Here is a 14,247-nt window from a genome sequence, read left to right as displayed (position 1 = left end):
TATTCACGATACTGATTATTAGAAAGTTTGCATATGTAGTTGAGTTTCAGCTCTTTTATTCTCTCTGGCTCTTTAAACATTTCCTGATATCAAAATTCATCCTGGTCTACATGCTCTCTGGGATCCAGAGTCAGGATGACTCTCACCATCTTTTGGGTAATTTGTAGCCTGTTTTTCAGTTTATTTTTATGGTTAAGGCAGAGCAAGAATCATCTACGTAATGTTATATTACAGTTAGAGCATTAGAATCTTATGTACCTGAGCAGGTAAGTACCATGTACCTGACGTACATGGATAAAATAATATTAATATATATATTTCACTGTTATGCATGAATATTTCACTAAAGTTACTGTTGAGATGGATTCCTCATTACATTAAAAAAATCCACTCTTTTCAGTTTACGTTTTGATCCAGTTTGCCTTCCGTTATCCAGACTGCAGACATAGTTTATCTATTTACTGCAAGACTTCCAGTGATAGTACTCTAGTTATGTCCTGTGGATATTAATATGAGACTGAGAGAGCACTGTCATCTGCATACAAAAGAAGTTTTGCTTTTAACGGTAATGGGCATGTCATTGACATACAATCTGTAATGGTTGTTATGAATGGTTTAAAAAACCGACAATTTGAAGATTGAGACACTTATGCAGCATATGGGAATCTTTATTCAGGAAACGTTTCGCCACACAGTGGCTTCATCAGTCCAATACAAAGAATAAGGCGTAAGGAGAGGAGGAGTATGAGGTAATCAGTCCCTCAGCCTGGGGTCGATGTGTTCAGTCCATCAATCTTGTAGAATGTACAGCATAGGGCCGTAGACGTGGCTTATTCTTATTCTTATTCTTACGCCTTATTCTTTGTATTGGACTGATGAAGCCACTGTGTGGCGAAACGTTTCCTGAATAAAGATTCCCATATGCTGCATAAGTGTCTCAATCTTCAATCTGTAATGGTAGATGGCATAAGAATACAGACAAACTGTAGCTGATGAAGACACAAGTCTACTCTGCTGGCGAAACGTTGTCATAAACACCATTTCCAATTACGTCTAGTGTCTTTATTAAGTACGACATAGCACAAGAAGAGTAAAGGGCCCAAGACACACCCTTGTGAAACTCCATGTGTTATCAGCAGGGATTCTCGTTCTGTAATATTTACCTTGACTATTTCCTATAGATCAGTATGATTTAAACTAGTGTACAAAACATAAGCTCTATAGTTTGTAGTTTCTTACATAGTTTGCTATGGTTCACTGTATCAGATACTTCTTGCAGATCTGAAGTCACTGTGCTGTTTAACAAATGCGTTATAGAGAGTCAATATTGTTTCTGGCTGGTAGGTAGACATTTCTTCGTCAGGAAACGGTTTTCTGTCACGAGTCCTAGTCATACGATGACCCGTCAGTGGATCCTCGAGAGAGTCGTTGATATTGTAGAAATGGAGGTACTGCTCGTTGCCCAATTACTGAGGGTTTGTGATTTCAGACCTTTTGTATTGCTGGAGCCCGATAGTCAGCAGCATCAGTGGTATCTAGTGTCTTGTTAGATAAGAGTGGTGTAGCAGATGACTTTCCTAAGTCATGTCACTGGTAACTTCATTACGGTGTTCAACTATTTTTCTTATATTTTATAATGTTATAATCGAAATTTCTTGCTGTGAAACATTTCTTGAGAGTTAGAGTTAAGTTGTGTGTATCTCTTCCTGCAGACTCCCTTGTTTCTAGAGTGTTGGCTCGTGATTTCCATATATGCATCATATGCCGCAGATATTTTTTTATATTGTTTTCATTAACACATCGACCGTTTCCCACCAATGCAGGGTGGCTCGAGAAAGAAAAACTTTCATCATTCACTCCAATGTTTTGTCAGAGGCGTGCTTACACTCCAGTTATAAAACTGCAACATATCTAACACGCTCACGCATGCTTGCTGGAAGGCCAAGCCCCTCGCACACAAAGGCTTCTTTACCCCCTCCCTCCGACCTTTTCTAGTCCGACCCCTACCCTGCCTTCCTTCCACTGCACATTTATATGCTCTTCAAGTCATTTTATTTCGTTCCACCCTCTCTAAATGTCCGAACCACCTCAGCAACACCTCAGCCCTCTGGATAATACTTTTAATAACCCCACATCTCTTCCTAATTTCCAAACTACGGATTCTCTGCATTATATTCACACCACACATTTCCCTCAGACATGACATCTCCACTGCCTCCAGCCTTCTCCTTGTTGCAACTTTCACCACCCATGTTTCACACCCATATAAGAGCGTTGGTATAACTATGCTCTCATACATTCCCCTCTTTGCTTCCATGGATAATGTTCTGTGTATCCACAGACTCCTCAGTGCACCGCTCACTTTGTTTTCGCTCATCAATTCTGTGATTCACTTCATCTTTCATAGACCCATCTGCTGACACGTCCACTCCAAAATATCCGAATACATTCACCTCCTCCATACTCTCTTCCTCCAGTCCGATATCCGGTCTGTCGTTACCTAAATTTGTTGTTATCCTCATCACCTTACTTTTTCTTATATTCACTTTTAATTTCCTCCTTTTACATACCCTACCAAACTCCTCCGCCAACCTCTGCAACTTCTTTTCAGAATCTCCCAAAAGCACAGTGTCATCAACAAAGAGCAACTGTGACAACTCCCACTTTGTGTTAGATTCTTTATCTTTTAAGCCCACATCTCTTGCATTCACTTTTCTTAGAACCCCGTCTATGAATATATTAAAGATCCACGGTGACATCACACATCCCTGTCTAAGGTCTGCTTTTACTGGGAAATAATCTCCCTCTCTCCTATATACTCTAACCTGAGCCTCACTATCCTCGTAAAAACTCTTCACTGCTTTCAATAACTTACATCCTATTCTATACATTTGAAACATCTGCCACATTGCCCTCCTATCCACCCTGTAATACGCCTTTTCCAAATCCACAAATGTCACAAAAACCTCTTTACCCTTATCTAAATACTGTTCATCTATATGTTTCACTGTGAGCATCTGGTTTTCACACCCTCTACCCTTCCAAAGCCTCCTTGTTCATCTGCTATCCTGCTCTCCGCAGAGTAATTACCTAGTATTAGATGCTGGAGCAGAGCTGTGCTCGTGGTGTCCAGTTGTTAGTGTGCATTGTCAAATATTTTTTCCAGTTGTTGTATTAGATACGACCGCCTTCTGGCTACCTGTCCAACAGTTCGATTTTGATTTTACGAAGACTATTGAGAGTTCCCCATGGAAAATAGAAAACATTAATGGAGTAAACGCAAACTGCTACAGTACCCGAGAGATTTTCTGTTTAAAAATAAAATTCGAATTTTATAGCAGGCAAAATGCGCCCTTGGGGAAATGTCACTAGTAGGGTACCACAAATATCTGTACATAAACCTATCTATACTGTTACAATTTATATGTAATACTGGAAGGAATAGAAAACTGAATGAATTTATTTGCAGTTGATAAAAAAAGCTCGAGTAATATAGAAAATGGTTGTAAATCTTTACAAGATGATATGAGTAAATTAAACAAACGAAGTGACAGGTGGATGATGGAACTTAATTTTGATAACTGCCATGTGATGGAAAGAGAAGAATTCGAAATTAGATCACGTAAAGAATAACTTTGTCTGCCAAATGATGTCAGTTTTTTTCCACAGAATCTTTATTCTTCCCGAGGTCTCTTCTGTTCTCGTTTACTCCCATTATCATTACATATCACAGGTCAATATTGAGTTTCATTATCCATCTCAGTCCTCTTACTTAACTTATACTTTATTTAGAGATTCACATCCAATGTGATTTTTTATTTTGCCTAAATTTTGTATATTTGCAAACACATGACTACAATTATTCTTTCCTTTTGGTAAATTGCTGATGTTATGTTAAAACATTATCAGTGGAAGAGGTAATATATGAGAGGCTGTTTCCTTTCCTCTATGAGGACATTTTAATTCTTGTCACTGTACGCATTTTCCTTCCAGAAATAACCAAAAAGGTGTGTAAACCTTAGGTGGAGGTTGTCCCAAGAAGGGTTGGAGGAAGTATGTAAAGAAGGTTTTGAATGCCAGGGGTTTGAACCTCCAGCAGGGTTATATTGGATTGAGTGGGGACAAGGGAATTTTATGGCTTGACGTGCTGTTGGAGTGTGGGTAAGGTCATAATTACGAAGGGAATTAGGGAAACCAATTCATCGGACTTAAGATCTCTAGGTGGGAAGTACAGTGGCTGCATTTTGGAGGAGGGACGGAGCTGCTGCAGTCTGCAAGGTCATCTGAAATGTGATGTCTGCCCACTTCTGGCAAGACACTCATTGAATGAGTGATGTTAAATATGCTACCTTTAGTTCACTGTTACCCTACCTTGAAGAAAGTCAGGCTTGTTAAAAAAATCTCTCGTCCATTGTCATACTTTGAATTTATTCCTCTATCGTTTTGTAGATTCCTGATTATTCTATCATGGAGAATGCTGTGAAGTTGTATCTTAATTCAAATATGTCAAATGAGGTTGTAGAGTCGTTGTGCTGCCAGAGTTTATAGGACCCAGCGAGCTTGGTAATAATGGTCTACAGTGTTCAATATTATGTGCATTTTGCGAAGGAGATACCTAATGTTGTGCAAACTGGTACACTAGTTGATTTTGGATTATTATTATTATTATTATTATTATTATTATTATTATTATTATTATTGTATTACATTCAGTGGAAGAGAGAAATTAAACTGTTATGCTTCTCCCGTGGAGTTTAAAACGCCGATCCTGCTCTTGTGTTATGTGATTTTGGATTTAGACTGGATTACGTTGGGTGAGTTACAACCCAAACTGACCTAATAAATCCAAAACATTCCTTTAATAACACTGTACACGTTCAAATATCAATAACCTCGTTTCTACCCTAAATATATATTTACGAAGTTTTTCACAGACCGAAACGTTTTGCCACTGAAAGCTTCATGTACACATTTCCAGTCTCTCCAGATATTTCTTAAGTAATATCTGTGACTCGTAGCAATTTGGCGGATCAAACAACGTGTACCTTACTTAAATATTACATTTTTCTGATTCTGAAATGTAATTAGTTTTGAAAGACAAGTAATGTTACTTTAATGATTATATTTTATCTTCTTTCAATATATCTAGATCTTAAAATACAAAAATTACACAAACTTGTTTTTTTTTTCAATTTGCTTGACAGAAAGTTGACGACCCATTGCAGGGACTAATATTATCAGTACTATTACTACCACGACTACTACAATCACTCCCTTCTTCCCCTTCCCCCTACCATATTGTCTTTAGACCTTCTTTACTTTCTCGAACTAATTGTGGTTTGACAATGATCCAGGAGGGACTGAAACATCGGCATAAGGTTCCTCGCATAATTGTGGGACTTTTAGTGAATTATTGTAGGTATGGTATAGTAGATTTTTTATTCTTGATGAAGTTTTTGGTTACTCGAGCGAGGCTTTCCTCTGGGTTACCCTTCCTAGTTCGAAGAAGAGCGTATCACACTATGTGATGGTAGGTTGTCCACCCCATATAAAAGAGTGCCACTACATCTTACTGCAGGAAGGAAAGAGAATTTAGGTAATCGTTCGAAGATACCCTCAAGGGATTCCTAACTTGGGTAGATATGAAAAACGATTTTTTTAGGTCAAAAAAAAAAAAAAAAAAGGTCAGGGGTCGACCTATAAACATTATTGGATTATACCAAGTTCCACATAACCTGTATACCGCTAGTCAAGGATACCCCGATACCTACACTCTGAAGTACGGTGCTCTCAGGGTATGTACATTGGTACATACCTCTCCGTGTATATACACTGATATTCACACACTGATATAGACTTCTCAGTGTATACACGCTGGTATTTACATCCACTCATGTGTGATGAATGGTTTTGAAAAACCGACAAGTTGAAGATTGAGACACTTATGCAGCATATGGGAATCTTTATTCAGGAAACGTTTCGCCACACAGTGGCTTCATCAGTCCAATACAAAGAGGAAGGCGTAAGGAAAGGAGGAGTATGAGGTAATCAGTCCCTCAGCCTGGAGTCGATGTGTTCAGTCCATCAATCTTGTAGAATGTACAGCATAGGGCCGTAGACGTGGCTTATATACTGTAGTGAGGTGACTTGAAGCAGACGGAGGCGGGATCATAGTGGTATCATCCACTAATCGAAGTAGGTCTTTGTCCAAAGGTTGAACAAACGTTGAAGAATTCTTTGTAAGAAGATCCCATGATGCTGCAGTGTCTGACAGTTGTGATGAATGGTTTGAAAAACCGACAAGTTGAAGATTGAGACACTTATGCAGCATATGGGAATCTTTATTCAGGAAACGTTTCGCCACACAGTGGCTTCATCAGTCCAATACAAAGAGGAAGGCGTAAGGAAAGGAGGAGTATGAGGTAATCAGTCCCTCAGCCTGGAGTCGATGTGTTCAGTCCATCAATCTTGTAGAATGTACAGCATAGGGCCGTAGACGTGGCTTATATACTGTAGTGAGGTGACTTGAAGCAGACGGAGGCGGGATCATAGTGGTATCATCCACTAATCGAAGTAGGTCTTTGTCCAAAGGTTGAACAAACGTTGAAGAATTCTTTGTAAGAAGATCCCATGATGCTGCAGTGTCTGACAGTTGTGATGAATGGTTTGAAAAACCGACAAGTTGAAGATTGAGACACTTATGCAGCATATGGGAATCTTTATTCAGGAAACGTTTCGCCACACAGTGGCTTCATCAGTCCAATACAAAGAGGAAGGCGTAAGGAAAGGAGGAGTATGAGGTAATCAGTCCCTCAGCCTGGAGTCGATGTGTTCAGTCCATCAATCTTGTAGAATGTACAGCATAGGGCCGTAGACGTGGCTTATATACTGTAGTGAGGTGACTTGAAGCAGACGGAGGCGGGATCATAGTGGTATCATCCACTAATCGAAGTAGGTCTTTGTCCAAAGGTTGAACAAACGTTGAAGAATTCTTTGTAAGAAGATCCCATGATGCTGCAGTGTCTGACAGTTGTGATGAATGGTTTGAAAAACCATCTTCTTACAAAGAATTCTTCAACGCTTGTTCAACCTTTGGACAAAGACCTACTTCGATTAGTGGATGATACCACTATGATCCCGCCTCCGTCTGCTTCAAGTCACCTCACTACAGTATATAAGCCACGTCTACGGCCCTATGCTGTACATTCTACAAGATTGATGGACTGAACACATCGACTCCAGGCTGAGGGACTGATTACCTCATACTCCTCCTTTCCTTACGCCTTCCTCTTTGTATTGGACTGATGAAGCCACTGTGTGGCGAAACGTTTCCTGAATAAAGATTCCCATATGCTGCATAAGTGTCTCAATCTTCAACATCCACTCATACACACCTCTCTGTGTATGCATATACACAGAGATACACACTTTTACTTGTATACCATATTGCCTAGAGTTTTTTTTTGTATGTTAAAAAAACAGAAAAAAATTGTATTTAGCAAGGCTTAGAGAATTTAATCGATTTTGATAATTTTTAATGACAGAAATCCAACTTTACTTGACAGCAAGAACAACTGAACTTACAAAGGAAAAAAAAGATATACTTGCCAGCAAAGACATCTGTCCATGACAGCAAGGACAGCTGTACTTGACATGAAGGTTAAAAGTACGTAAACCAAGATAAACGTTAGTCAACAGCGAAATCTCAAATAATGACTGAAAGTCGAGGATTATATAATCAATATAGAGGAGAATAAAGCACACTGAAAAAACAAAAATAGAAAATAACAAATCTGTGAATGTAATCAGGCTCCCTCGAGTTTTTAATTTTATGAAAGTCAACCAATTACGTTTTATTGCTCAACAGAGAAACGAGATGGAGAATAAACGTCACGGTACCGTGGCTCTACGACGTTACAGTCGGTCATGAACCATTAAGTCGCGATTTAATGATGGTCGAGGATGGACCGAAACGTCTAGTCCCGTCTATATCACGGGCCAATAAAAGTTTGAGGTCACGTTTACAAACATGTCTCTCTCCCTAATTCTGGGAAGGTCACTTCAAGTCTGAACTTACTGTGCTCCAACACGTACAGGTTCTGTGAAATAGAACCCCCACGTTCACGTAGAAGAGATATCAGGGGGAACCTGAAGATCAGTTCAATAGCAGACTACTGCTGGACGCTGCTGCAGGAGAGCCAGACTCAACACGAGGGAAAAGAAGCCTTAAAACTCTGATGTAAATGTGTTTACATGACTGTATGGTAATACATATGTTATTTTTGTTCTGTATGTATATGATGAATTATGTCATTATATGAACCGCACTTAATATTTGTGAATAATATAATCCCTGGGATTGTTAGGTGAGGCATGTCATCTGGTTCTTGAAGAGTCAAAATGTTGATCATATGGTTGAAAATAACTAAAGTGATAGAGACTAGACAAGATCAGATTCGTGATCAGTGTATCCAAGTTAGCTAGTGTTGCCTAGTGTTGCCTAGTGTTGCCTAGTGATGCCTAGTGCTGCCTAGTGCTGCCTAGTGCTGCCTAGTGCTGCCTAGTGTTGTTTATGGGTTGGGCGTTAAGCAAATGTTCTATGGAATGAATTAGTCTTTAATAATGATAGTATAAAATCTTAATATGTTCCATTTATGTAACGTAAAATGATAGATTAACGTTCATTAAGACATTAAAGGGGATGCGTCTCGTGACGCAAATGCATCAGATGAGGACCAGCAACCACTGGTGGACCGGTGCTGAAACAATCGTTTTCGCACTGGTGCTGGGTGCCGATACACAGGAGAACATGGCAAAGACAGTTAGCAAAAGAATCGGAAGTCCACACCGAGGCTATCAGCTGAGAAGAACTATCTACCTATGTCTAGACTAGGAAGCATCATGTGTTATGTGATCGAACAACCAATGGAGCAACGATGAACATATCAGATATTAAGCGAGCGCTACCATACCGAAGCTTGGCTTAACCAGAACGAAGATGTAAGGGACTATACTCACTACTGCCAGTGAGGACACTGTAGGAAGCTGAGACCAGCGTCACCACGCAAAGGTTAACTGACTGACACACACAGACACCCCTTCTCTTCTATGTCCTCGGGGCGGGGCTAAAGCCTCATGGGGAGGAGCGAGGGACAAGCATGCGTGAACTCCAGACTTTTTGTATATAGAAAGATTGATGTGAATTGTGTGGGGGAATGTAGGATTTTCCTGACGTTTGACTGGCGTGTTCGGTGATCACAATGTAAACATAGACTTAAGAAATAATGAATTATGTTTAAGTATTAATAAAGTCGATGCGTTTTTTTTCCGTGACCTTGGTGAGGATAGTGCATTAATTAGTTTAATGGTTTAATTATATTTTTTCCTAATTGTTGTGTAATTTATTAAATGAGGTTATTCTCGTTTTTATATTATTATTATTATTATTATTATTATTATTATTATTATTATTATTATTTTTATTATTATTATTACCGCTACCAATATTACTACTAATACTACTATTACTACTACCGCTATTTCTACTACTACTACTACTGTTACTACTATTACGGGTACTGTTGTACTACTACTACTGCTGCCACTACTATCGTTGCTGCTATTACTACTACTGCTGGTACTACTAATACTACTACTACTTTTACCATTACCGCTACTATTACCATTACCGCTACTATTACCATTACCGCTACTACTACTGCTAATGCTGCTACTACTGTTGTTACTATTGCTATCGCTACTACTACTATTACTTCTTTTAATTATTATTTCTACTATTACCTCTGTTAAGACTACTGTAAGACTACTGTTACTATTACTTCTGCTTCTAATACTACGATTCCTACTACAACTACTTTCACCACTCCTGATGTATATATTAAGTTTATATAGTCAATCTCTTGAAGTTTATGTTCTTATCTCAAGTTGACTCAAAGATAATCAGTTGAGTGTGATGTATACTTGATGTATACTTGATGTATACTTGATGTATACGTGATTGAAAATAAAATGAAGCAAATATCAGCAAGCCGAAGAATAATTTCAAAATATTAATATAACTTTTATTTTTGGGGGGGGGGAGGGGAAGGTCAAACACAAAAATCAATATACTATTCAAAAATTTTTTATGGTATTAATGGAAAATTATTGAAAATAGATGCAATATAGTCCATAAGTTTGAGATTACATTTCTTGAAAATCCGGAGAATATCTTGACGACTAGAACGAATCTCGGGAGATAATTAAAAGCAGTTCGGGACGACTGGAGTAAAATTTATATTGCGAGATTAAAGAATGGAATGGGTTCCGAAGGGGTCGTCCTCCTCAGTTCTTGAGACAAACCTGAAACATAATTTCTAAATTATTTAGAGTGGTTGATGAGTGAATAATATGTTATATTCCCAAGACCCGTATGTAGGTAGACAATAATGCTGTTACAGAAGACCAGAAGGCTGATTCTACTGACTCAGTTAACACAGACATCATATTTACTGAGGGTTTTAGCATGTCGTATCTTGGAGCACTTAAAAAAACACTGTATTTTGAGCCTCGACATTAAGTTTTACTAAGGTTTCAACTGGTTCATGTTTGTGATGAATGGTTTGAAAAACCGACAAGTTGAAGATTAAGACACTTATGCAGCATATGGGAATCTTTATTCAGGAAACGTTTCGCCTCACAGTGGCTTCATCAGTCCAATACAAAGAGGAAGGCGTAAGGAGAGGAGGAGTGTGAGGTAATCAGTCCCTCAGCCTGGAGTCGATGTGTTCAGTCCATCAATCTTGTAGAATGTACATTCTACGAGATTGATGGACTGAACACATCGACTCCAGGCTGAGGGACTGATTACCTCACACTCCTCCTCTCCTTACGCCTTCCTCTTTGTATTGGACTGATGGTTCATGTTTGTCAGAATTAGACATTTATTAGGATATTTAATGGAGGACATAATGAAGCTTCTCTCTCTCAGCTCACTGAAAGTAAGATAATCAGTTGACTGTAACATAATAACGGAGAGTAGCAGATTATTAACGAGTGATGTATTGTAAAAGGAAACGAAATAAGTGTCGACATCAATCAAAGAGAAATTTCTAAATAACATCGTGAATTTAGCAACGTGTGTGTTATTTCTATGACGTTCAGGTTTTAACTGTGCTGGTACATGCTATTGAAAGAAGTTTTCAGAAATCATACAAGAAAAGGATAAAATTTTGGTCTTATTAATAGATATATGAAAATTTTTTTGTAGTGGGAGAAGTGATGAGGCGGCGAGTCAAGTTGATGGTACAGAGAGCTGGGTCCACTAGTTGCAGGAATACCATATTTCCATAGTCATGCATTACCTAAGATATCAGACAGCACGCACTCGTTATTATCTTTAATTTCTTCAAGGGGGGTGGATAGGTAAGCAAGCAGAAGGTCTCGAACGTGTGACCATAGGTTCCCGTGGCTGGTCATCATACGTCGAACACCCGCTTCAGGAAACACTTGTTCTGTCTCCCGACAAATCTTATCTAATTTAACTTCAGCTATCTTCCCAGTCATCCTGGGAACGATGAAATTCTCATGACATCCCTATGACTCAACTCTGCCTTTAACTTTTAGTTGTGCTCCCGAATACCTGTTTCCTACCTCTCAGTATATCCCTGCCTACCCTATTAATTCTACTGAGTATTTTGTACGTTGTTATCATATCTCCCCCTCTTCTCCTCATTATGTCGTCACGTTCAGTTCCTTTATCCTCTACTAATTGCTCGTACCCATTAGCTCTGGACATTAGCTCATTACATCCAACGTACCTTTCTCCAGTTTCCTAAAATGCTTTTCCAAGTGCCTGTTCCATGATGGTGCTGCATACCCGAAAATGGGCCAGGCATTTGTAGTATATAGGGCCATGCATGACTCTTTGCTGAGATTCCTAAAATACTGCTCTAAGGTTTGCCAAACGAGCATTGGTTGCACAGGTTATTTGGTTCACAGTTGCCTCCGGCGATATGCGTGGCAGTACTCACCTCTGGGTCGTCTTCTTTGACTGAAGTTTGAGGCATTTGTTACCCAAGTTTAAACCTCTTTTCTGGTCATTTTACCCCCTTCTCTAATCTTAATAAATATGCATTTGCTGGAGTTGAATTCAAGCAACAACTTATCTGACCACTTTTACAGCGTGTCCAGCTCTATTTGTAACAGTTCCTAGTCATTATCGGTTTTTATTTTCATTAGTTTTCAGTCATCAGCAAACAGGGATACATCTGACAAAATCCTATCTCGCTTATCATTCATATATATCAGAAACCCGTGTTGGTTATGTTTTTATGACATCAGTCATAGTGATCTGTTGATCAGCGCTTCCTGCCTTCTTAACCATGGGATTACATTCGTTACCTTCAGATAACTAGCAACAATTCCGTGTAGATCTTAACTAGTGGTTCGGTCAATGCTTCTAGTCTCTCACCGAATTCACTCCATTTGATTTATCCATCACGTTCAAACATTTTTTACCTCTTCTGTTGTGTGTACGATGTCCAGTACCTATCCCTGTATCCTTTCCCACTGGCTCTCTGGTACTGTCCTTATTTCAGACTTAGAACACACGTTTAGATTGTTCCACATTTCACCGACTTGTCGGCGAAATGTGAGCTCCTCTCCTTCAGATGTACTTGTGGTAAATACTAGAAACAATCTTGCCGGCTCATTTCCTCCTCTATCTTATGTCGTGTCCTTAACATGCTGATATGCAAAGATTCTCCTAACCACTTCCGTCATCTTAGCCCTCCCAATGTGGGTCCCAATTCTCCCAGTCTATTTCCATGTGGTTAAAATCACCGATGATTTCATCTCAGTTTGTAAAACCCATTATCAACAACGTATATAAACTCTACACGAGGAACAAATGGGCTGGTAAAACCATATTTTAAATTGAGAAAAAAATGAATACTTTTATAGCACTGGAAAGGGAAAAACAGAAAACGCAAATTTGGGATTATAAGAAAATTACAGAGTTTGTCATTAACCGAGACTTAACGTTTTCTCTGGCGCGTTAAGTCAAGATAAACAATGACTTTTTTCCTAAGCGACTCACGCACAGTGGCCAAAAAACAAAATAATATATCTATTTTTCCTGGAAGTCATACATGATAATTTAATAAATTTAGGAAATTCGAGTTCTAAAAATATATATAAATATTCTAAATTATATTAGCGTTCTGACGACCGGCAGTACGAATTATTATTATTTTAACTGAATGAGTAGATTACATGTAACAGTGTATTTACACTGTGTCTCTCCGTGTATGCACCGAGAGGCGTACATCTTCCAGTTTATATACACTGATGTATATGCATTGAAAGTATGCATTTTCCAGTGTGTATAATCTTAGAAGTTTGTATTTCTCCGAGAGTTACACTTCTACAAAAATGTATACACCGAGAGGTGTGTGAATCTCACTGTAGTTACTGTGAGGTGAACATCTTCCAGTGTATTTACACTGAGAGGTGGGTGTCTCTCAGTGTATATACCGAGAAGTTTACATTTTAAAGTATAAATATGCACGTAGATGTGTGTATCTGTGTATATACATTAATAGATGCTCAGCTTTGTATATACACCGATAGATGTGACTCAGTATATTCAGAGATGTGTATCTCTCAGTGTATATACATCGAGAGGTTTATGTCTTTCATGTACAAGCAGAGAGAGAGATATATGTAACTCTCAGAGTATATATATCAGGAAGTGTGTGTTAGAGTGTATAACATAAACATACCATAAACATAACAAAAACATAAAAACAGCTGAAGCATTAATGTTTTGGAAAAACGTAAACTCACTGATCTACCATGCGCTTTAACAGACATTTTGTTTCTTTAGCCTGCATGACATGTCTGCATGACGTCTTCCATACTGTATATATATATATATATATATATATATATATATATATATATATATATATATATATATATATATATATATATATATATATATATATATATATATATACACTTCCAGTCAGACTAGGAGGCATTGGTGTCCGCAAGTCATCACAGATTGCGTTACCTGCTTTTCTGTCCTCGTGTATTGCATCCAGAGAGCTTGTAACAGCGATTCTCCCTGAACATCTTAGGGACAAGATTGGAGTCCAGGACCATAAATTCATTGACGGAGCAATGATCTGGGATAATCTAACGGGCTCTGGAGCCAGACCTGCTCCCCCCAACAACTACAAA

General features: G+C 38.5%; 1 protein-coding gene across 1 annotated transcript in view; it reads right to left on the bottom strand.

Moving 5' to 3' along the window:
* Positions 1 to 9,068, bottom strand: part of LOC128699492 (titin homolog) — a gene marked incomplete at its 5' end in the record, with an annotated part of 50,491 nt that extends 41,423 nt beyond the window's left edge. The window contains one exon of the mRNA XM_053792255.2: positions 9,019 to 9,068. Within this exon, the coding sequence (XP_053648230.2) occupies positions 9,019 to 9,068 (50 nt within the window). The remainder of the gene's footprint in view (positions 1 to 9,018) is intronic.
* Positions 9,069 to 14,247: the final 5,179 nt, after the last annotated feature.

Source organism: Cherax quadricarinatus, chromosome 61 (assembly GCF_038502225.1).
Source record: "Cherax quadricarinatus isolate ZL_2023a chromosome 61, ASM3850222v1, whole genome shotgun sequence".
In the NCBI taxonomy this organism is placed as follows: Eukaryota; Metazoa; Arthropoda; class Malacostraca; order Decapoda; family Parastacidae; genus Cherax; species Cherax quadricarinatus.
This window is presented reverse-complemented; position numbering and strand designations above follow the sequence as displayed.